The following is a 15,053-nucleotide window of genomic DNA, read 5'->3' as shown; positions in this document are numbered from 1 at the left end:
AACTTTAATGTGTTAATTACAAACATAATACCAGAACATAATTACAGAAAAGTAAAATGGTAAAGGCATTGGCATTCAGGAGCAACATTGGTCATTAGTAGACAACCCACTGTACTTCTGAGCCACAGCCGCTTCATAAAGAAAAGCAATTTTAATTGTGAATAAGTTCAGTTCCTACTGTTTATTGTGATATGCATACCTTTTATATTGGTAGTGCAAAGATTAATTCCTGCTCTTTGTTCCATTGTAAGTTTTTTGTGCCTCTGATGATTGTAACAACAAAATGTTTTGGGGAAAAGAAGATAGTTAATATATACCATATAAATACATATAAATGCAATTTTTGTGAAAAGTATAAAATATATAAAGAACTGAACTGAACTGATAAAGCTGACTTAATATGCAGTGACAAGACATCAAGTTTATCATACAGTATAGCTTCACTTACAGAAATTAGGGTTTGTTAAATGTTCTCAATGTCTCTTCCTGAATATAACTGAACATCTGCACTGACAGCATAGATTCTGCATGAGGGCCGCTCTGATAGTTTGATCCCTGAGACCATAAATGAGAGCACTCAGACACCTTGGAAGGATATTCAAGCACACAAAACATGCATTGTAAATACGCATAAGGGTCAATCTCCCCAATGTTCTAGCAAGGGTTATGAAGATGGTGGAGATGAAGGTGGAGGTGAGAATCAGGATTAGCTGAATCATGTGAAGCAGGAGAGTCTGAAGAGCCTTTCTGGCTGATGCTTTGTCTGTTGAGACAGACCTGGCTACGAGTGCTACACCAATGTAGGAGCCGATGATTACCACACCTATTGACAGAAACAGAGTGCTGGCATACACTTCTTCAAAATCTTTAAAAATTGGTGCAGTAAAAAATGAGTCTTTAGAGCAAAAGACACCCATCTGCATCAGGGAAAAGTCTGTCAACACATATAACAACATGAAACCACGAATGACGATGTTGATCAAACTGAAAGACCAAACCACTGCAATGGCTATGCCTGTGCTTCTCATGTTGAAGACAGTAGCATGCCTCAGTGGATAACATACAGCCACATATCTCTCAAGTGACATCACAGCCAAAGTGAGAGGGGAGATTGTGGCTGTCAAAATTGAGAGTAAGACAAGGACACCACATGCTAAATATGTCAGGTTTATCCGTAAAGATGCCAGTAAGTAAAGCAGAACTGATGTTGCCATGTGAGCGGTGTCTGCAAATAGCAAGTTGTACAGCAGGATGTAACGAGATGTCTCACAAAACACCTGCTTACTCCTCAGGGTGAACAGCAAAACACTGTTAATGTAGACAAAAGAGCAGCTTGATCCCATGGACAACATGCCAAACATCATTACATCCTGTGATGTTAGATATTGCAGACCAGCAGTGATATTGGTCTTGGGCTGCAGCAAAGACAACATTACAGTACATGTGAAGAAAAAAGGCTCCTTTGGCTTGCTGTAGTTGTAATAATAAACTGTATAACAGACAAAGCAAAGACAAAACAGTTAAAAATGACCCATCAGCACAAACTCCTGTTGAGTGTATAAGCCCAAGTTATCCATCAGTGTTGAGCAGTGAAGTCAGGAGGTCAGATGCCATGTTCGTCTCCACCAGGGAAGAGCTGGTGTGGAGCTGTCTTTTCATGCAACATGCATTATATATACTGTTTCCTCACACTCACTTCACAGGACACCATTACATAAATGTAGTCCTGATATTAGAATTGAGTGATGTCATCTCCCTACTACTAACCCTAACCCATATTCAACATTGAAGTTTAGATTTTTACATGAAAAACTAGGTCTCACAGCCCCGCACCGTGCAGCTTGATCAGCATTCAGAGAACACCAGAACCGTTCTCTTCACAGATGAGAGCAGGTTGACACTGAGCACATGTGACAGGCCTGAAAGAGTCCGTAGATGCAGTGGTGAACGTTATGCTGCTGGAACATCATCCAGCAGGACCGCTTTAGTGGGGGGGTCAGTGATGGTCTCGGAAGCAGATCCTTGGAGGGTCACACAGACCTCCATGTCATAGCCAACTGTACACTGACTGCTGTTAGGTACCGGGATGAAACCCTCAGAGAGACTGTCAGACCTTACACTGGAGCAGTGGGTTCCTCCTGGTGCAATGCCCGGCCTGATGTGGCCAGAGTGTGTAGGCAGTTCCTGTATGATGAAGGCATTGATGCCATTGACTGGCCCTCATGTTCCCCCGACCTACGTCCAACTGTGCACCTACGGAATATTGTGTATCAATGCATCTGAAGCCGCCGAGTACTGCCACAGCAGCTCACTGATGCCCTGATCCATCAGGAGCATGCCCAGACATTGTTGGGAGTCCATACAGGCACGTGGGGGCCAAACACACTACTGACTCATATTATGAGTTGCTGTGATGAAGTTGGATCAGTTGTAGGACCCACTGGACGTCAGGGGAGATGGAGGAGAAGACCAGGACTCTGCAGACAAAGGAGGGAAATTGTGCAGGTTGAAGATGTCATATTTATTCTCCAACTGGATGTCACAGTGAGGAGGTGCAGGTGACCTGTCCTCCTGCTGTGAGCCCTGACCAGGGCTTGTGATGGGATGGAGTGGCGCTGACCAGGGCTTTAGGTTTGTTGCAGCCACCTCCACAACTGAAGTCCGGAACATGGCCTACTGGGATTCCATTTCCCCAACCTCCTCAGGATGCAGGAAAAATTCCTCCAGAAGTGCAACTTGAAGACCTCATGGACAGGGGCTGATACCAGTCACCCTCACTATTCACTTAGGCTTCCCAGGTTTTGTCCAGGAACCTCCCCCGCCACCTGATCCAACTCACCACCAGATGGTGAGTAGTAGACAGCTCTCCTACACTTTACCTGAGTGTCCAAGACATATGACCGCAGACCTGATGACACAACTACAAAGTCAATCAACGATCTTTGGTTCTGGTACTAGGTACACTCATGAACAGCCTTATGCTTAAACATGGTGTTTGTTATGTTCAATCCATGGCTAGCAAAGAAGTTCAGTAAAAATGCACTACCTGGGTTCAGATCATGCAAGCCGTTCCTCCCAGTCGCCCCTTCAGGTTTCTCTGTCACCTGCATGGGCATTGAAGTCCACCAGCAGAACAATGGTCTTGCCAGGCTTCACATGCTCCAGGGCCTGACTCAGAGAGTCCAAGAAGGCAGAATACTCTGAAATGCTGTTTAGTGCATACGCATGGTCAACAGTCAGAGTCTTCCTGCCAGCATCAGGAGGTCTCAAGGAGGCACCTCTTACCCCAGCTGGTGCTGTGAAAAGAGGCCAGCCCAGCTACATCTAGTTGATACCGCTCCACCTCTTGCACTAGCTCAGACTTTCCCACCAAGAAGGTAACTTTCATCCCCAAAACTGGTTTACGATGCCATGGATTAGCACTAAAAGGCCTCTGCCCCTGCCTGCTACCTGTTTGGCAATACACTGACTCCAAGTCTTTATCCTTGCAGTTGGTCGGCCCTCGGCCGGTGTCCAGTCCAGGCCCCATGAGTCAAGGCCCGGGTACCAGATGTGCACCAGCAAGCTCCCCTCTCAGGTTTTTTTATTTTGCTGGCACCCATAGCATACACTATAGTAACTGCTCTCTTCAAAGAGCAAACTACATACTTTTTACAGTAATCCACTTTTCAGGGCTACAGGAAGTTATTCTGACAACTTTATGCTTTGTGGGTTAAATATTATGTTGTTAGGGCAATTTTGACAGATGCCTCAGCATACCTCAGCATACCATTTAAGTCCTTTCAATTCCTCCAAATTTGGATTTGGCCATGTGTTATATCCTAATATCCTACAATTGGGAAAAAAGTATTGTTGGGTGTCTACTATATTTTATTTTAGGTTTTATATGGTTCTGCTTGAATATCTAATGCCTACAACTAAATGGAAAACAGTAATCAGAAAAGTTGGACTTCTTCTAACCAAGTAATGAGGTTTGTTATTGTTATTATGACAATGATGTTTTTAGTTTGCTGAAATACTCTGAGGTATCACAGAGAGAAATCCCCACATCTAACCTGGTCCCCTGATAACTCATTTAGACGCATTAAATATTCAGACATTCACTGATGAATGTTTTCAGTAAATATTGACATAATTAATGTATCTTATGGATGTTTATCAGCAGTCTTAATGGAGGGGGGGTGGTGTGTGAGCCCATAGTGAATGATGAAATCTTTAGAGTGAATGAAAGTACAAAATTAATTAAGAAAACTTTTAACTTGAATCTTAAATGACGGAACATGTAAATAAGTATAAGTTGCATTAAGTAGAAAATAAATATAGACATAAATTAAACAAACAATGGTACCATTTCACATTTTAGGCTAAAGTGTGACTACAGAAAACAGCAATCTCTCTGTAGGCACTGCCTCATAGTGTTCAATATCCCTGTTTGCCAACATATAGTAGAGCATAGTTAGGTGCACTTTACACATTAATGTTAAGTATAAATATTATTTGGAGTAAATGGGGTACTTCGTAACCTTGTTATGTTAGATTAGTTATGGCCTAACTACAGAGTAGGTCTAGACTATAGACTGTACATATATTTGGAGGAAGCGAGGTGTGACATCACGCGTTGGTTTCATTGGAGCTGGTTTGAAGCCCAGAGTTGCAGCTCATGGTTGGTGCCATTTTTTCCATTTGGAGCCAGGACCTTCCAAATAGAGAGGGATGATGTTGTCTTTCATGCTCTGGAAACATGCCCAACTACCTCGGACCCAAGCTAATGCTAGCTTACCTGGGCTAACATTGGCTACTTTAGCAAAATCGTGCTAACAGGGCAGGTATCATAATCAAGTAACTTAGTGAAATATTGCAACAGTAGTCCAACTCAGTGTGAGAACACATCTACTAGTCTTTACATTTTATTGATGGCGCAATAATTTCCTAAAGGACCACCAGCACACCGAATTTAGAGATTGAAACCATAATGACTTGTTGAAAAAACAATTGACTTAGTAGTTCTAAAGAGAAGTTGAGGCTTTGAATGGGAATGCACTGGAGCAACTACTGGCTGTCAGTGGCATTGCATTTTATGGAACTTATGCATTGGCATTAACTTCTACCTGTGGTAGTTGCTGATTGATCTCAATTCTACTTAATGTTACCTTGAAGTTTCATGTTTCATGAAATTAACCAGAGCATAACGTTTAATTCCTTCACAGTGCACAGATAAAAACTTTTGTCAATGGAGAGAATTTCCCAGACTGTATTATGCATTTGTCCAGATTGGTTAATTAAGTAGACAAAAACCTCACTACTTCCTTCTCCAAAATTGAACAGAATTGTCTTGAGGGCTAACAGTTATAGGGGATTTAGTGGGATCAATTTTGCCTGAGAGCTAAAGCTTTGTACATCTTGCACCTTTCTACAATGAGTCATAAAAGTGAATTTAAGAGATTAATTTGAGCTATTTCAATTATGACTATTACTAATGCAAAAGTGGTAGAGGATTAAAAGTGCAAATATATAGAGGCCTTGTGCTAGACTTTCTCTTGGTGTTCTAAGGTCACACTGTCACTCTGAAGCAGGTTTCATTCGGGGATGCTCAGTAGACACAAGAGTTCGAGACCTGTTCTTGAGTTTAAATTGTGTCCAGACTGACTCCAAACTTGATTTTAGAGGTGGCACAATATCATATGGAAAGATGGCAATGGAGGCAAGTAGGTCTGGTTCTGTCGAGGTGGCAGAAAGACTTGTTCACCTGAGATGGAAATGCTTTGATTTGCAGCATAAAGTTTTGTTTTTCAGAGACAGGAGTAAAAAAGTATGTAAAAAAGTATAATGGAAAATAAATAAAGATAAACATGTGTTATTTTGAGTTAAAACTATTGATTCTGTGGTATTTCTTGGGAGGATAAAAATAAGGGAGATACACAGTAAGTGATGTGTTTTATATTACTCATCAGCAGTTAGTTGGCCAGAGATGGTGTGTGAAGCAGCGTACTGTTTTTTCCCGGTTCTGTTTGGATCTTTGGGAGTGAGGCTGAGTGAGGTCCAAAAACACATCTGTAATCCGGAAGGCTAAAAGCATTACCAGAGACAGCACACACCCTGGACACTGCTTCTTTGCCCCCCTGCCCTCAGGAGGGCGCCAAAAAACACTGAGCGCCCACACCACAAGACTAAAAAACACTTTCTACCACAGAGCTGTTACACTTCTTAACTACTTTAAATTATATCTTTAAATATAAAACTTTGGTATCACTGTTCTTCATGATTGACGTCATGTTTCCGTAATTGACTGTTAATGATTTCTAAAAGTGTAAATGTTGTTTTTGTGTTGTGTCACAGAGAGAAATCCCTCTCCTCTGACCTGGTCCCCTGACAACTCATTTAGACACATTAAATATTCAAAGCCTTGCTAACTGATGTTTTCAGTACATATCGTTATGGTTAATGATTCCTGTGGGATTAATCAGGAGAGCCTTCATGCAGAGGGTATGATGTATTCCTCTGTGGTGACAAATTATGGCAAAGTTGAACAAGTTGAAACAAAGTAAATAGAGAAAACTTAACTTCAGCTTCAACTTAAAACTTGTAAGGTAAAACTGTGCTTGGTAAAGATTGTTATGAATTTAAAGTTGGCCTGCAACAGAGGGGAATATCTCATCTTCACTGCCTGAGACGGTTCCTTTGCCCAGCATAGTGCATAGTTAGTTATATGTTACACAGCAATATAAAATATAAATAAAGTTAAAAAAAAAAAAAGGACATGATTGTGAGGTAAGGAAATCCCCCTTAGTCAAACTGTCATACAGATCTCAGCCTGGTATAGATATTTACAAATACTTTGGGACAGTAATTGAAATCAAACTGGAATCATATATTGATTTTGTTTATATGATAGCTTAACTGTGACTGTATTTTTTAAAGATATATGAACTCTCTTAAAGTTTGTGGCTCCGTGATGACTGTGTTCTATCGCAGTTTCATTTAATCTTTTCTACATGTTTGCATCGTGGTGTGGTCCAACAAAAATAGATTAAACAGTTAGAGTGTCAAAGTGTCCAATAATGGATTGTGGCATTTTCAGCTCTCTGACATCTATAATATGCATATTTTTAGGATAACTGAGGTTATTCTGGAGGTAATTCCATCTGATCGTTTTAAGGTAGCCTACCAGTTGTAAGGATTCTACAAATGTGTTAGAGTTTGAGTGTAGTTTAATCCAGGTAGGCTGGTTCGTGAAGAGATTCTTCTCCGTAAGGAAGGTCTAAATTGTGTTTGTGTTTTACTGTATTGTGGGTTTGACTATTGTTTCTGGTTCTCATAGCTGATGTCATCTGACTGCAAACCAAGTTTCCCCCTTAAACAAAGACAGTAAAGATTGTTTAGCTCGGTTTCCATCCATAGTTATCGCACATGTTAACCAAATTTTCAGACAAGGCAAAGGAAAATGCAAATTTATGTGAATATTAGGAGATGTTTAATCAAAATAAGTAGCAGGTGGCGCTAATTCTCCAGTCAGGTTCTAATTATACGACTGCAGAAGAAGAGGGCTCAACAAGATAAACAAGTGCAGTGAATGATCTGGTAGTTCTGTTGTGTTTGTTCTCCTCAGTCACAACCAGGCGGGGAGCTCCGGTCCTCTGAAATGAGGCCAACGCGGAAGTAACTTAAAACTGCATTCTATCAAAAGGCCACCAGGGGGCGACCGTTTTGGTGTCAAAAGGACTTCCGTCTCTATACAAGTCAATGGAGAATTCACCAACTTCTCACTTGATTTCTAACCTCAGTAAACGTTTTCAAAATGTGTTTATGGTCTCAATCGCTAGTTTAAAGCCTTCTTCAATGCAGTATGATGTTCATTTGGGACATTTTGGCCTCCCTGATTTTATATGTGACGATAAAGCAGGGTATGCATTAGGGCGTGGCTACGTCGTGATTGACAGGTTGATTGATTCACAGGTTCAGGAGGGCGCCTCATGCTCCTCCTGATGCCCATATAAGTAGAATCCATGTTTTTATTTTTCCCGACATGCACCTCAAATTCTCTGACAGCTCTGACATCTGGAGGGAGTTCTGAGTAGATGTGGAGATATTCCTGGCATGTCCAACTGAGAGGAGATGGCAGGGAGATTTACTGTACATCCCATCTGGTCTAGAGATCACCCAGGGCAGACTAGACGAAGTGTCTGTAAAGAAAGTTGAAAAAAGGTTGTACTTTATTTGCAATTTTTAAAGAAAAACAACACAAAGGTGCATCTTTTACACATAAAAGGGCTGTAGATGAGAATCAGGATGTCTGTCACCTGATGATGTCACGTGACGTTGGTGTGAGGACAGGATACTGAGAACGTGATAGTGTCATGTGAAATGGGCGTGAGGACAGAGTTCATAAACGGTATGTGAGGGTAGGCAAACCTTGCAGAAAGGCTGTGCCCATATGGGAACAAGCATGGCCTCTAACCTGCAAACTTTCTGCACTGAACAAAATACTTGTGTGTGATTTGGAGCTTTGTTTTGCTCTAAAGAGGACTGTTGACTGTTTTAGGAATACAAACTGAAAAAGAGTTGTTCTGCTTTTGTGCGCCAATTACTCAACAAGGCATTGTTCATATTTTAACTGTTTCTCTAAGATGTTGTTTGCAAATCAATCTCAGACCAACATCACTGCTGGTCTGCAGTATCAGGGGCTACTGGGAATAGTGATGTTTTCCATTCTGACAACCCTGCCATGTTGTGTGTTTCTCTTCATTAACGGGACTATGTTATTCACTTTGAGGAGTAAACTGGTGTTTCGTGAGACCTCCCGTTATATTCTCCTGTATAACCTCCTTTTTGCAGACACTGTACTCCTGGCACAGAGTCAGTTACTGTACATAATTGCTGCTTGTAGAATAAGGCTGACATATCCTGTATGTGGTTTTCTCATCACGCTTGCTCATCTCACAAATGAAATCTCTCCTCTCACACTGGTAGTGATGTCTCTGGAGAGGTATGTAGCTGTGTGCTACCCACTGAGGCACGCTACCATCATCACCATCAGAAACACAGGGGTGGCCATCACTGTGGTTTGGGCCTTTTGTTCAGTAAATGTCCTCATTCGAGTTGTTTTGCTGTTAGATTTTCCATTTGAAGACCTGGAGAGCCTGCAGATGAAAGACTTTTGCTCTGACATAGCCATGTTTGTTGGTGCGTTGTCTGATCATTATGACAAGGCCTACACTTGTTTTGTGTTTATATCAGCTGGTGTGGCAGTCATTTCTTCTTACATTGGTGTGATGATAGCAGCAAGGTCGGCCTCCACAGACAAAGCTTCAGCCCGTAAAGCTCGCAACACACTGCTGCTGCATCTGGTGCAGCTGGGCCTCAGTCTCCTGTCAACTATGCACAATCCATTGCTTTTAGCTATTTCAGAAATTGGAAGCAGGATAGTCATTGTGCGTATCCGCATGGTTGTTTATGTATGTATTATCCTCTTCCCCAGATGTCTGAGTTCTCTCATCTATGGGCTCAGAGATAAGACCATCAGACCCATCCTCATGTACCATCTGTGCTGTCGAGTGAAACTTTCAGTAATTCCATCCAAAGCTGAGGTCAGCATTCACTATCAATAGATGTACTACATCAGATGATATGGAAATGCTTGAAATAAAGGTTTTCAGTTTACATGATTCATAATTGAAAATATATATATTTAAAGTATATTTATGTAGTCAAACATGACACAAGACTCTTATTTCCATAAAATCCACCAGAAGAGGGGATGAAACCATTGCACAGACTGAAAACATAGCAGATTGTTGCCACATTTAATGATCACACATCAGTGTCTGACAGTGTCTCCTCTTCACATTCCTGATGGATTGATATAAAGTTTTAGACACAATACTATGAACATTTGTGCAAAACAATGCATTCCAGATAAATAGCCCTGAAGAAAATGTTTTGTGAAGATACGTAAATTTAGAAAGTATTCCTCTCTGTTAGGGATCTTTGCTGGCTCGGTGGTCAAACCTTGTTCCTGGTCAGCCTCCCTGTTAGATTGTTTTATGGCTTGTTAAATTTAAGAAATTATTTGTAATTTTACCCTAAGCCTAACCCTAAGCCTAACCCTCTTGCACACTCCATGTACCGTTTATACTGTTTTTATACTGTGAACTTTTACTACAAAATTTTCCATTTAAGGACCTGCAAGGTCTAAAAACTGATAGACCTTTTGTTCTGACATGTTTGTTGGTGCATTGTCTGATCATTATGACAAAGTCTATACTTGTTTTCTCTTCTGTTCGATGTTGTGTTACTTAATTCACTTATCTTTCATAGTAGTGGTATTTTTCTCTTTACTCTCTATTTTTTGACAGTTATGCACTACAGCACCAAGGCAGATTCCTTGTATGTGTAAATGTACTTGGAAATAAAGCTGATGTGGGAGAGGGAAGAGATGATGTTTTAAGGTTTTTTAATGAGGAACTTCATTTGTGGAAAGAGCATATTAGGCACAGATTATTAGTATTAGTATAGTATTAGGATAGTATAGTATTACAATGTTATAATATATTTTAAAACATGTCTGGAGGGGACCTTTAGAAAGTATGAAGACATGTTTTTCAGTGTTTATTCATGCACATTGCATTTGAATTCAAACTATGGGCCTAATTAATGTGTGATCATGTTTTCTCTGTTTTCTCTGATTATGTTTTCTCTTAACTGTGTTTGAAAAAACCCTGAGGAAGATTAAATAATTTATAGATCTCCCTTATTACCCTCAGGGAAATCTTTGCAAATCAAGATTGTTCTAAATTTGGGTGGAGTAGCGTAAAAATGACAAATAATCCAGTATAGGGCAGCGATCCTTACTCCCATATGCCTACCAGAACAACAGGGACTAATAACAATGCTAAATACACAAACTGCACACGTGGGGAAAAGAGAAAAGATCAAAAATGTTTTCACTGTAGTGTTAAGGTTGGATGGATATGATGAATGCTTGCAGTAAATACAGATCTCATGGAGACTTAACACCTGTAGCGCTTTCCACTGGATCAGGCATTATGGTCAGGTTTTTAATCAACTCCAGTGATAGTCACCAAAGTGGAGGCACATCATTGTCTACAATATCAGTGCATATTGGGACATTTCCCTTATAGAAATTAAGAGGTTCAGTCATAGCCATGAAAAACTACATTGGACCAAAAGTACACACTTTGCAAGAAAAAAACATGTCTTGACTTGGAGCCGGTCCAAACTATATTCTTGGTTGCTGTGGTTTCAACATGATACTGCAGAGCTTACTTCATGCAGAAAGTCAATGGTGCCAAAAGGTTGAACAAACCCCTCAAGAGGCTGCACATGAAACCTCTTTAGAACAATAGTGATACTTCACATGTGGAACCGATCAGCCAAAAGCTACTGGTTCAGGGTGTGTTCAAAGTGCTGCAAGGAACATTTAAATAAAATCTCTCTCCTCTCTACCCCAACCGGTCGAGGCAGATGTTCTCCCACTGTGAGTCTGGTTCTGAGGTTTCTTCCTGTTAAAAGGAAGTTTTTTCTCTCCACTGTCACCAAGTGCTGCTCATGTGGGAATGTTGGGTCTCTTATTTAAAAAAAAATTAAAATTAAAACCTGAAGAGTTCAGTTTAGACCTGCTCTATGTGTACAGTGCCTTGAGATAACTTTGTTTTGATTTGGCGCTATACAAATAAAGATTGATTGATTGATTGAGTCCTCCCACAGTGGTTTACCATGACAGGATGTCTGTTGCTGATGATTTCCTCCAAAGCTCAGATGAATTTCTCCATCCAGTAAAGGAAATGTGATTTGGTAGTCATTTGTAGTAGTGGTAGTTGTTTTTCTTCCAGCGAACCCCTCATGCCTGTCCATCACAGAGCCCCCTCCAGATGGCCTTCCAACCGAAAACATCACATCTGCTTTCACTACAAAGGTTTCTCCCCTACATCACTACAAAGAAGATACATTCATTTGTTCTGGCTTGTTTGATCAGCAGTACTTAGAACATTTGAGCAACTTCTGCCTTCTACTGATTATGATTCAGAGATTCTCAAATATCAACCCAAAACTGGCTGACTGATTGTGTTCGCTGTCTTACTGAGATTCATAGAGGACTGACAGGGTTGATTAATGGACGTCAGCCAATGTTAATTTAGTTCAGAATTGGAGGGTCTATAAATTGTACAGCTGATGTCAGGATTTCTGGAGTGCTGTCATTAGCTGTGTTCCCATCTAATGTCAAGCAAATTTTAAGCAAACTTTTGAAATGTCACAAACAAAGAGAATATGATAACAAAGAGGATTTCCATCAACTGGTTCGGAGCGAATAAACTGGGGTACGCAAAGCATAGTTTTGTCAGAAGTTGGCGGTAAAGACTACATTACACATGGCCGTACCAAACATAGCTGACCTTTTCATAAAAATGTATTGATGACAACATGGCTACTGCAACTATGGTAATGCTAGCTGTTATATGGTCAGTAAATCCTCCCAAACTGTCTCTTTGCCTGCTCGTTAAACCACAAATATCTAATTTTCTTTCACTGCATGTGTTAAATAAGATGCAGAATGCGGTTGTAGAAGATTTTGAGCTGTTTAAAAGCAACTTCGATGGAGCTGAGTAACAGGAGCAAAGTGATAAGTAATATAACATGTTACTGCAACTGCTGAGGAATGAGTTGAGTAATGTAAACACTTTCATAATTAGTGTTATCAATAATTAATTATAATTTTTTAAGTAACTTGTCCAACACTGTTCAGAATACATCCAATTTGGACATCAGTTTGTGTGCTTATTTTGCAACTTCAGGACAGACTGGATGTTCATTGGCAGGAGAAATCTTTCTATAGAATAATATGCTTGGACAGCCATGATTAATACAAGCAAAGCAACAAATAAAAATAAATCCACCAAGTTTGATAGATGCTAATCATTTCTTTGCATTTCCACTATGGAAAACATCACCAGATGGACCAGGATACTGGGAATGTGATGATGTCATGTGATGATGTCATGTGATGGTGTCATGTGATGGTGTTTCGTGAATTGGGTGTAAGGGCAGAGCTCATATACAGCATATGAGGGTAGTCAAACCCTGCAGAGCAGCTCTGCTTACATGGGAACAAGCTGAGACTCGTACTTGCTCAAACTGTTTGCAGGGGAAACATGTATGTGCATGATTTGAAATGTTTGCATGTTTACTGAACAGGTGCCTCTTCTCACGCTGGCTCTTCACTGTTGTGGGAATACAAATTTGAAGAAAATTGTTGTGTGTTAGTTTTCAAATGAGATCAGTGGATTAATGTCTTAAATGTCTCTCTGAAATGACGTTTTCAAATCAATCTCTGACCAATGTCAGCGCTGAACAGCAGTTTCAGGGATTGCTGGAAAGGGGGTTATTTTCCGCTCTGACTACAGTGCCATGCTGTGTGTTCCTCTTCATTAATGTGACCATGCTTTTTACCCTGAGGAGTAAATCAGTGTTTTGTGAGACCTCCCGTTACATTCTTCTGTATAACCTCCTTTTTGCAGACACTGCACAGCTGGTTGTGAGCCAGTTATTGTACATAATTGCTTTCTGTAGAATGAAACTGACATATCCTGTATGTGGTGTTCTGACTTTGTTTGCTGTTCTCGCAAATGAAATCTCTCCTCTCACACTTGTGTTGATGTCTCTGGAGAGATATGTAGCTGTGTGCTACCCACTGAGGCACGCTACCATCATCACCACCAGAAACACAGCTGTGTCTATCATTGCAGTTTGGGCCTTCAGTTCACTAAATGTTCTCACTCGAGTTTTTTTGCTGTTAGAATTTCCATTTGAAGACCTGGAGAGCCTGCAGATGAAAGACTTTTGCTCAAACATAGCCATGTCTATTGGTCCGATGTCTGTTAACTATGACAACGCCTACACATGTTTTCTGTTTGTTTCAGCTGCTGTTGCAATCACTTCTTCCTATGTTGGAGTGATGATAGCGGCCAGGTCGGCCTCCACAGACAAAGCTTCAGCCCATAAAGCTCGTAACACACTGCTGCTGCATCTGGTGCAGCTATGCCTCAGTCTCTCCTCAACCATTTACACCCCAATGCTCATAGCTCTTTCGAAATCTGTTGCAAGATTAGTATTTGTGCGTGTCCAGAATGTTTTTTATGTGTGCATCTTCATTTTCCCCAGATGTCTGAGTTCTCTCATTTATGGTATCAGAGACAAAACCATCAGACCCATCCTTGTGTACCATCTGTGCTGTCGGCTGAAACTCTCAGCCAAGTCTGAGGTCTCCCCTTAGGTTTAATGGACTGGGTCAAGCTTTGTATGTCCTCGTAAATATTTAACACATTTAAAATAAGCATATCTTTGATTTAGCACGAGGCAAATTGAAAATAATAAGAATAACAATTTTCATATGTAGTTTTATCAGTATTTTTTTATCTACAGTAAAGAAGAATGTCAAAAATATTAACATAGTGTGAACAAACAAAGGGTGTTTGAAAAGGATTGTAATTGTTGAAGATACTTTCATTAAAATGTTGAAAGGGCAGAAAGGGCAACGTCAAATGTATTATTATGGGGAAATCTCTTCAGATCTTCTCAGATATGTGGAGTGAGCAGATGTAGTAGATTTATTCATTTTGATTTAATTCAAGCTCGGATTGTCTATAACGAAATACAATGATATGAATATTCTTCATAAGCAAAATAACTACAGATTGCATTATTAGTGATTTTCAGTCTTTATTAATGTGAAGAGATTAATGTGGTACATATTATTTTCTGTTGTATAACTGCCAGGGGAATGTGCTTGGGGAAGAATGTATGTTATAAACAGTATGAATATTTGGTCCATTGTGGCCACAAAACTCTAAGTGACGGTTAATATTTTTAAATTGTACTTTTATTCCTATTTAATGTAGATGCCAAACAAATGAATGAATAAAACTGTACAGGAAGGCATATTTGTACATGTGTGTATGTGTCTGTCAGGTGCATGTAGAGCACTAAATGCTGCAGCTGCTGTTAAAACACCCACAGGGTTAATTAGACGCTACAGGCTT

The 15,053-nt window shown here is 40.2% G+C and overlaps 3 protein-coding genes across 3 annotated transcripts; 2 read left to right on the top strand and 1 right to left on the bottom strand.

Annotated features, from left to right (window-relative positions):
• Positions 1-473: 473 nt before the first annotated feature.
• On the bottom strand, positions 474-1,361 carry LOC133993594 (odorant receptor 131-2-like). The gene has a single exon (XM_062432584.1). The coding sequence runs from the start codon at positions 1,359-1,361 to the stop codon at positions 474-476; it is 888 nt and encodes a 295-aa protein (XP_062288568.1).
• A 7,263-nt stretch (positions 1,362-8,624) lies between these two features.
• Positions 8,625-9,605, top strand: LOC133993593 (odorant receptor 131-2-like). Its single transcript, XM_062432583.1, has one exon. It carries the CDS (start codon positions 8,625-8,627, stop codon positions 9,603-9,605), a length of 981 nt encoding a protein of 326 aa, XP_062288567.1.
• A 3,719-nt stretch (positions 9,606-13,324) lies between these two features.
• On the top strand, positions 13,325-14,287 carry LOC133993592 (odorant receptor 131-2-like). The gene has a single exon (XM_062432582.1). It carries the CDS (start codon positions 13,325-13,327, stop codon positions 14,285-14,287), a length of 963 nt encoding a protein of 320 aa, XP_062288566.1.
• The last annotated feature ends 766 nt before the right edge of the window (positions 14,288-15,053 follow it).

The sequence above is a fragment of the Scomber scombrus genome, chromosome 14 (assembly GCF_963691925.1).
Source record: "Scomber scombrus chromosome 14, fScoSco1.1, whole genome shotgun sequence".
Classification (NCBI taxonomy): domain Eukaryota; kingdom Metazoa; phylum Chordata; class Actinopteri; order Scombriformes; family Scombridae; genus Scomber; species Scomber scombrus.
The sequence above is the reverse complement of the archived record's forward strand: the minus strand, read 5'-3'. Positions and strand labels throughout refer to the sequence as shown.

Excerpts from the sequence above, each read along its gene's own strand:
- LOC133993594 (XM_062432584.1), bottom strand. The coding sequence starts at position 1,361 with ATGTTTGGCATGTTGTCCATGGGATCAAGCTGCTCTTTTGTCTACATT.
- LOC133993593 (XM_062432583.1), top strand. The coding sequence starts at position 8,625 with ATGTTGTTTGCAAATCAATCTCAGACCAACATCACTGCTGGTCTGCAG.
- LOC133993592 (XM_062432582.1), top strand. The coding sequence starts at position 13,325 with ATGACGTTTTCAAATCAATCTCTGACCAATGTCAGCGCTGAACAGCAG.